Source organism: Salmo salar, chromosome ssa11 (genome assembly GCF_905237065.1).
Source record: "Salmo salar chromosome ssa11, Ssal_v3.1, whole genome shotgun sequence".
NCBI classification, from domain to species: domain Eukaryota; kingdom Metazoa; phylum Chordata; class Actinopteri; order Salmoniformes; family Salmonidae; genus Salmo; species Salmo salar.
In genome coordinates, this window is record NC_059452.1 from 50,047,176 (window position 1) to 50,056,526 (window position 9,351).

Genomic DNA, 9,351 nt, shown 5'->3' on the forward strand with positions numbered 1-9,351 from the left:
TTAGATTAGTGTGTATTGTTAGATATTACTGCACTGTTTGGGAGCTAGGAAGACAAGCATTTCGCTACACCCACAACATCTGCTAAATGTGTACGCGACCAATACAATTGGATAAGCTTCTATCCAAAGAACACAGACAGTGGATAGCGATACAAGTCCAATACCAGCCATTGCAGTTGAAGCAGAGCCTTTACAGAGCAAGTCATTGTCAAGAGGACGGTCACGTGTGTTTTAGGAGCAGAGGATCCAAGATCACTCCGTTGCGGATGAGTAAGGAAGTTATACTGTAAAAAAATTAATAAAAAAAACAGTTACGTGACATTTGTTTCAAATGCAGTTTCTCCCCCAGAAATAATAAGTCTCCATATTTTAAATAAAAGTTTATTAAAAGGTTAACAAGCTCAACAGTAACTAAACTGAAAAGGCAGTTCTAAGAAACAAATGTATTTAAAAAAAAGTCATGCAAGCAATATCCAAGGCTTTGACTGGTCCATTCACTCCCATTGATTCAGATGGTGGTATATACACACACATAAGGGTTTAAGTGTATCTTCTTTACAGCCATTACTTTAATAAATTATATATATACAGTCCTGTCTGTCTGTGATATGGGGTGGTCTCTCTCCACCCTCCTCTTCATCAGTAACGTCTCAGCTGATGCCATGGACTTCGTTCACTCTGCAGCATTACCAGTGTCTGATAAGAGAAAAGAAGCTGGTCAGGTAAGTCTGGTAATAAATTGTGCATTTCAATGAGAATCTGCAAATGGGTGGTCTAAATTAAAATCAAACTACTGTGTGAGAAATAGTCATTCACTTTGTCTTATACTTGGAAGAGAAGTGTGCAATCTAGTTCTAACGGAGTCTGTTTGAAGATGAAGAGAAAATGGCCTGAGAAATAAAAAAAGTGAGCTTACTTTTCCCATCGCAGGCGACTATCTTGACTTTGTCCACCTTGACCAGATCTGTCACCTCCCTGAACTCCACATCATTCAGAACGAAGGTCCACACATTGTCACAGAATCTATAGGTGTTTAGTGACCCCTAGAGGCGAGAGAATGTCACAACACATTAAAAAGGTGTACAAAGCAGAATGGCATTTTAACCAAATGATGTATTAATAAAACAACGTACAGCTATGATTTCAGCTCATTTTCAACCAGGGATGGGAAAGCTTATCTGCAAGGCTTACGTGTGGGTGAAGGCTTTTGCTCCAGCCAAAAACAGTCATCTGTTTCAACTAACCAATTGTGTACATATCAATTATATTACATTCTTCCACTACTTATTATCTGACTTTGATTATATTGATATTGTACTGCACTGTTGAGGGAGCTTGCAAGTAAGCATTAGGCTGCACCGTTTATACCAGTTGTAAACTGTGTACGTGACGAATAAACTTCGATTTGATTTAACCATAACCTTCAATACAGTCTTTGTTGAATCAGCTGTGATGTTGCTTTGGCTAGAGAGAAAGCCTGCACCTGTAGCAGCCCCCGCACCCGTATTTGTCCCTTTTTTTAAGGTAGGCGCAAACAGGGGAGTAATAATTAGTCCAAACAATTGCAAACAGTTTTGCCCATGAAAACAAGAGTTTCTATTAGAGAAATTCAGGTCGGTCTCTTCCTCGTTTCGTTTGCTTCCTAGTGAACACAAGCCAGTCCTCACCTTAAAGTTGACCCTGTTGCGAACCCGGTTGGCCAGCGCTGTGTTGATGGCTTTGTCAAACTGGAGGAGAACTTGAAGCGCCAACTGCGGCGTGATCTGTTGGGTCTAGGAAAATAGGTAGACAACCGTTTCTCATTTCATCATGACTCAAGTTAACATTGTAAGAAATATACTGCTCCAAAAAATAAAGGGAACACTTAAACAACACATCCTAGATCTGAATGAAAGAAATAATCTTATTAAATACTTTTTTCTTTACATAGTTGAATGTGCTGACAAAAATCACAAAAATAATCAATGGAAATCCAATTTATCAACCCATGGAGGTCTGGATTTGGAGTCACACATAAAATTAAAGTGGAAAACCACACTACAGGCTGATCCAACTTTGATGTAATGTCCTTAAAACAAGTCAAAATGAGGCTCAGTAGTGTGTGTGGCCTCCACGTGCCTGTATGACCTCCCTACAACGCCTGGGCATGCTCCTGATGAGGTGGCGGATGGTCTCCTGAGGGATCTCCTCCCAGACCTGGACTAAAGCATCCGCCAACTCCTGGACAGTCTGTGGTGCAACGTGGCGTTGGTGGATAAAGCGAGACATGATGTCCCAGATGTGCTCAATTGGATTCAGGTCTGGGGAATGGGCGGGCCAGTCCATAGCATCAATGCCTTCCTCTTGCAGGAACTGCTGACACACTCCAGCCACATGAGGTCTAGCATTGTCTTGCATTAGGAGGAACCCAGGGCCAACCGCACCAGCATATGGTCTCACAAGGGGTCTGAGGATCTCATCTCAGTACCTAATGGCAGTCAGGCTACCTCTGGCGAGCACATGGAGGGCTGTGCGGCCCCCCAAAGAAATGCCACCCCACACCATGACTGACCCACCGCCAAACCGGTCATGCTGGAGGATGTTGCAGGCAGCAGAACATTCTCCACGGCGTCTCCAGACTCTGTCACGTCTGTCACGTGCTCAGTGTGAACCTGCTTTCATCTGTGAAGAGCACAGGGCGCCAGTGGCGAATTTGCCAATCTTGGTGTTCTCTGGCAAATGCCAAACGTCCTGCACGGTGTTGGGCTGTAAGCACAACCCTCACCTGTGGATGTCGGGCCCTCATACCACCCTCATGGAGTCTGTTTCTGACCGTTTGAGCAGACACATGCACATTTGTGGCCTGCCGGAGGTCATTTTGGAGGGCTCTGGCAGTGCTCCTCCTGCTCCTCCTTGCACAAAGGCGGAGGTAGCGGTCCTGCTGCTGGGTTGTTGCCCTCCTACGGCCTCCTCCACGTCTCCTGATGTACTGGCCTGTCTCCTGGTAGCGCCTCCATGCTCTGGACACTACGCTGACAGACACAGCAAACCTTCTTGCCACAGCTCGCATTGATGTGCCATCCTGGATGAGCTGCGCTACCTGAGCCGCTTGTGTGGGTTGTAGACTCCGTCTCATGCTACCACTAGAGTGAAAGCACCGCCAGCATTCAAAAGTGACCAAAACATCAGCCAGGAAGCATAGGAACTGAGAAGTGGTCTGTGGTCCCCACACCTTTTATTGGGGGTGTCTTGCTAATTGCCTATAATTTCCACCTGTTGTCTATTCCATTTGCACAACAGCATGTGAAATTTATTGTCAATCAGTGTTGCTTCCTAAGTGGACAGTTTGATTTCACAGAAGTGTGATTGACTTGGAGTTACATTGTGTTGTTTAAGTGTTCCCTTTATTTTTTTGAGCAGTGTATATACCTAGCTACTGTTTTCAGATGAGTAGCTAACAGTAGCTGGCAAAGTATAGTAGCTTGTGATTGAGAAGTGCTGGAGTGAAGCTTGAACCAGAAATCCTGAATTTACTGAGCTAATGCACCACCATCACCTAGTCGCGCATACGCGGATAACAGCTAACTAATGAGCCAGTTACTAGCTATCAGAGAACTAGCAATGAAAATGTAGTGAATCCAAATAACGTTAATCACTACGAACTTCGGTGAAACACATTAGCCAGCTTCATTTAGTCAATCAAAACTGAGCCTGTAAATGAGCTTTCTCGAACTAATATTTTAGCTTGCTAGCTTCTTCGTTCAAATCAGACGTCACTGCAGCCATTTATGGAGATGCTTCTTGTTAGCGTGGCTAACTAGTTAGTTAGCTATGTAGAAGACGAGAAGGTAACTAGCTAGCTAACCAGTTATTTCTCGTGAAAGATAACACCTTTCAGATATCGAAGTTTACGATGGATAATGTGGCTTCATAATTAGCTAACTTAACTTGCTATCCCAAACAAAGTGCAACTAGATAACGTTAGCTAATTATCTAGCTAGCTTGGAAGCTAGCATAGCTGCAGTTTACCTGAATTAGCTCGTCAAGGCTCTCTTGCAGACTGTTTCCTAGCGTCGTATTTCTGTAGAGCTGGTATGCCATTGTAATAAATGAATTTACTAGTAAGATTGTGCAATTGCACAATTCACTACCAAAGTACGATTTACTAGCGGTGTTTTCAGAAACCGACCTGTGAGCCCCCGACTACGGAACACCGCGGAGGACAAACACAATATTACGTATCGTATATTCCCCCCAGAACGTCCAGCAAGCCTTTATACCGGTAAGAACCGCTAGATGGTAGCAGATGACAAAAGAACAGGGTGATTCACTAGAACTGTATCTGTACTGAAGAAAGAAAAGTCTGCAAGGGTACTGTTATCTGTGGATAAGAGACGGAAGACACACTATTGATTGTGTATATTGTTTTTATTGACTGACAAAAGGTTTGTGTCAATGCAATATTATTATTTTTTTTAAGTATATATTTTTTTCAACAATTATACAATTATCTTAATGAAATACTTTTTTAGATTCCATCAGTTGAGTACAATTTCAAAAGCAACAAACAAGCATGTTATGAAAAGGAATATAAACTGTAAAGTACTTTTTTTTTGTGAATACTTAGATATTTAAGTACTTTTGAAAATGATGTATTATCAACAATACTGTTTATAAAGACTAATGATGTTAACTCCCAAATCCACCATTCATATGTTTTCCCCCCACGATAAGACTTCCACAGTAATCTCTTACATTAATCAGTAAAGAGCAGTCTCTCAGCTTTGTGATACGAAAAAAAAATCACTTTTTTTTTATCACACTGGAAGAGACAGTGTCAAGGCTAATGCTAACAGAACAGAGTTATTCGTTAGAGATGCCAGAGTAGGATAAATGCATCTGCCCACAGATGCCTGAATAAGCATTTATATATACAAAACACCAGATAAATCATGGTTAGAGCAAGAGGAGATTTTGTCAACTTCATTTCAACATTATACATGGTTGTTTTGGTAATGCATAGATCTATTGAAGGAGCGGATTTGAAATGCCACTTTTTTTTAAAATTTCTTTCTTCTTTTACAGAGAATACAAATAAAAGGAAATTACATTGTAAATATGTCAGAGCAGGTAATGCAATTATTTGGACAAAGTCGGGGACTGGTGGGCTCAACATAAACCAAAACTATTGACATTGATCTATGTATCTATCTATTCAGTTTCCCCCAGAATAAAAGTCATTGAGTTCAATTAACTTATTTATATGTCCTTACAGTGGTATGTTAATAGAGGAGGCGGGGTTTACAGTGGTATGTTAATGGAGGAGACGTGGTTTACAGTGGTATGTTAATAGAGGAGGCGGGGTTTACAGTGGTATGTTAATGGAGGAGACGTGGTTTACAGTGGTATGTTAATGGAGGAGACGTGGTTTACAGTGGTATGTTAATGGGGGAGGAGGGGTTTACAGTGGTATGTTAATAGAGGAGGCGGGGTTTACAGTGGTATGTGTTAATGGAGGAGGGGTTTACAGTTGTATGTTAATGGGGGAGGCGGGGTTTACAGTGGTATGTTAATGGAGGAGGCGGGGTTTACAGTGGTATGTGTTAATAGAGGAGGAGGGGTTTACAGTGGTATGTGTTAATGGAGGAGGCGGGGTTTACAGTGGTATGTGTTAATGGAGGAGGCGGGGTTTACAGTGGTATGTGTTAATAGAGGAGGAGGGGTTTACAGTGGTATGTGTTAATGGAGGAGGCGGGGTTTACAGTGGTATGTTAATGTAGGAGGTGGGGTTTACAGTGGTATGTGTTAATGGAGGAGGAGGGGTTTACAGTGGTATGTTAATGGAGGAGGCGGGGTTTACAGTGGTATGTTAATGTAGGAGGTGGGGTTTACAGTGGTATGTGTTAATTGAAGAGGCGTGGTTTACAGTGGTATGTTAATGGAGGAGGCGGGGTTTACAGTGATATGTTAATGGAGGAGGAGGGGTTTACAGTGGTATGTTAATGGGGAGGAGGAGGAGTTTACAGTGGTATGTTAATGTAGGAGGCGGGGTTTACAATGGTATGTTAATGGAGGAGGTGGGGTTTACAGTGGTATGTGTTAATGGAGGAGGTGGGGTTTACAGTGGTATGTGTTAATGGAGGAGGCGGGGTTTACAGTAGTATGTGTTAACGGAGGAGGCGGGGTTTACAGTGGTATGTGTTAATGGAGGAGGTGGGGTTTACAGTGGTATGTGTTAATTGAGGAGGAAGGGTTTACAGTGGTATGTTAATGGGGGAGGCAGGGTTTACAGTGGTATGTGTTAATGGAGGAGGAGGGGTTTACAGTGGTATGTTAATAAGGGAGGAGCGGTTTACAGTGGTATGTTAATGTAGGAGTTGGGGTTTACAGTGGTATGTTAATGGCGGAGGTGGGGTTTACAGTGATATGTTAATGAAGGAGGTGGGGTTTACAGTGGTATGTTAATGGTGGAGGAGGGGCTTACAGTGGTATGTTAATGAGGAGGCGTGGTGCAGAGCAGTAGATGATGATCAATAGAGAAAACAGGAAGGAAATGGGTACTACTTCCTTCATTTAATTACTGTGTCAAACTGAATTACATAACCAATCACAAAACAAGCACACAGCAGCAGATATGGCTTATCTACTGTGTGTGTGTGTGTGTGTGTGTGTGTGTGTGTGTGTGTGTGTGTGTGTGTGTGTGTGTGTGTGTGTGTACACCAAAGTGTTTCCATCACAACATCACAGCTCAGCTCAACATTTAGTCTTTTCGCTTTTGTTTAACGCTTTTCCTTTCGACACGTGACTTTTTACTTTGGAGCTCAATCTCCACAACAGTCCCACTGGCACCCCTCTGTTACTTACTGACCGTTAGAACACACACACACACACACACATTAGATCTCATTCAATCAGTTGCAGATAAAGGAAAGCACACTGCAGGTTCACAGAGAATGTTGATCCTACCAGAGGTGTTAATCATACAGAGATGGCGTCCCTCTCACGGACATAGAGTAGCTACTGTATTATAGACACAGTACAGATGTAGGTGCTTCATTTGATCACCCTGTTGCAGGATAACTTTACATTTAAAACGTGTAGTGTATTTGAGGTCTAAAAGGCTTCTGAAGTTTGTAATTTCCAATTTGGAATTTCAGACTTGATTTTCCGTTACGATAAATGTATCAACCGCTACGAAAATGTCCATTAATTATAATCCACATAATAATTCACATTTCCTGTTGCTGCAGGATTATTTTCCTGCTGTAGCACACTGGCTCAAATGAAGTCCTTACATCTGTATCCTTGTAGCCACAGTAGCCTCTGCCTTGTAGCCACAGTACCCTCTGTCTTGTAGCCACAGTGGCCTCTGACTTGTAGCTACAGTGGCCTCTGACTTGTAGCCTCAGTAGTCTCTGTCTTGTAGCCACAGAAGCCTCTGCCTTGTAGCCTCTGTCTTGTAGCCACAGTGGCCTCTGTCTTGTAGTCACAGTGGCCTTTGTCTTGTAGTCACAGTGGCTTCAGTCTTGTAGCCACAGTAACCTCTGTCTTGTAGCCTCTGTCTTGTAGTCACAGTAACCTCTGTCTTGTAGTTACAGTAGCCTCAGTCTTGTAGCCTCTGTCTTGTAGTTACAGTAGCCTCTGTCTTGTAGCCACAGTAACCTCTGTCTTGTAGCCTCTGTCTTGTAGCCACAGTAACCTCTGTCTTGTAGCCACAGTGGCCTCTGTCTTGTAGCCACAGTGGCCTCTGACTTGTAGCCACAGTGGCCTCTGACTTGTAGCCTCAGTAGTCTCTGTCTTGTAGCCACAGAAGCCTCTGCCTTGTAGCCTCTGTCTTGTAGCCACAGTGGCCTCTGTCTTGTAGTCACAGTGGCCTTTGTCTTGTAGTCACAGTGGCCTCTGTCTTGTAGTCACAGTACCCTCTGTCTTGTAGTCACAGTGGCTTCAGTCTTGTAGCCACAGTAACCTCTGTCTTGTAGCCTCTGTCTTGTAGTCACAGTAACCTCTGTCTTGTAGTCACAGTAGCCTCAGTCTTGTAGCCTCTGTCTTGTAGTCACAGTAGCCTCTGTCTTGTAGCCACAGTAACCTCTGTCTTGTAGCCTCTGTCTTGTAGCCACAGTAACCTCTGTCTTGTAGCCACAGTGGCCTCTGTCTTGTAGCCACAGTGGCCTCTGTCTTGTAGCCTCTGTCTTGTAGCCACAGTGGCCTTTGTCTTGTAGCCACAGTAACCTCTGTCTTGTAGCCACAGTGGCCTCTGACTTGTAGACTTTGACTTGTAGCCACAGTGGCCTCTGACTTGTAGCCTCTGTCTTGTAGCCACAGTGGCCTCTGTCTTGTAGCCACAGTAACCTCTGTCTTGTGGCCTCTGTCTTGTAGCCACAGTACCCTCTGACTTGTAGCCACATCCTTTGGAGAGTCATACAAATGAAGGCTGTACTATGTGATTGCATATTTATTCACTGTCTCAATGAGACAACTAGAGAATTCCCTGTATCCTTCTGATGCTGTTTTCTAATATGATACTGCTGTCTACTTTCAGTAATGCTGCTAATTAGCACATTACTGTTGACTCATTAAGATCAGAGAGCTTTGTTAAATAAGAAATAGTCCTCTCGAAATTACAGTACATGTCCAACATTTTGTGACTCTGTTGTGTTTGCCTTTGCTTCTGTTGGCAGGCCTCCACTAATTCAGCAAATGTTACCTTTTTGAAGTAAGAAAAATGTACTTTGGCAAATACACATAGACAAAATGAAATATTTTCTAAATTGCAGAGAGGATCAGCTTCCCCAGTTTAAGAAAATCAAACTTCATTAGATGATTTACATTTACGTCATTTAGCAGACACTCTTATCCAGAGCGACTTACAAATTGGTGCATTCACCTTATGATATCCAGTGGAACAACCACTTTACAATAGTATATCTATATCTTTTTATTTAAAAAAACTAGGCAAGTCAGTTAAGAACAAATTCTTATTTTTCAATGATGGCCTAGGAACAGTGGGTTAACTGCCTTGTTCAGGGGCAGAATGACAGAATGACCTTGTCAGCGCGGGGATTTGAACTTGCAACCTTTCGATTACTAGACCAACGCTCTAACCACTAGGCTACCTGCCGCCCCGTCATCACACACAGTTTAACAGTGATGTACTGCAGTGGAAGTTGGTACATGGTGGGGATTGGATGGACTACAGTTTAACAGTGATGTACTGCAGTGGAAGTTGGTACATGCTGGTGATTGGATGGACTCTACAGTTTAACAGTGATGTACTGCAGTGGAAGTTGGTACATGCTGGTGATTGGATGGACTCTACAGTTTAACAGTGATGTACTGCAGTGGAAGTTGGTACATGCTGGTGATTGGATGGAC

At 43.0% G+C, this 9,351-nt stretch overlaps 1 protein-coding gene across 1 annotated transcript; it reads right to left on the minus strand.

Annotated features, from left to right (window-relative positions):
* Positions 1-365: 365 nt before the first annotated feature.
* Positions 366-4,228, minus strand: LOC106587995 (transcription initiation factor IIA subunit 2). The gene is made up of 4 exons (XM_014176656.2): positions 4,009-4,228; positions 1,668-1,772; positions 917-1,043; positions 366-696 (listed from the first exon to the last, which is right to left on the minus strand). Exons 1-4 carry the CDS (start codon positions 4,078-4,080, stop codon positions 674-676), a joined length of 327 nt encoding a protein of 108 aa, XP_014032131.1. The 5' UTR covers positions 4,081-4,228; the 3' UTR covers positions 366-673.
* Positions 4,229-9,351: the final 5,123 nt, after the last annotated feature.

Bases quoted from the DNA above. Each gene is read 5' to 3' on its own strand.
- LOC106587995 (XM_014176656.2), bottom strand. From the start codon at position 4,080: ATGGCATACCAGCTCTACAGAAATACGACGCTAGGAAACAGTCTGCAA. The intron at 1,773-4,008 runs GTAAACTGCAGC...CTATTTTCCTAG, and splicing joins GCCTTGACGAGCTAATTCAG to ACCCAACAGATCACGCCGCA. The intron at 697-916 runs GTAAGCTCACTT...TTCTCTTATCAG, and splicing joins AGTCGCCTGCGATGGGAAAA to ACACTGGTAATGCTGCAGAG.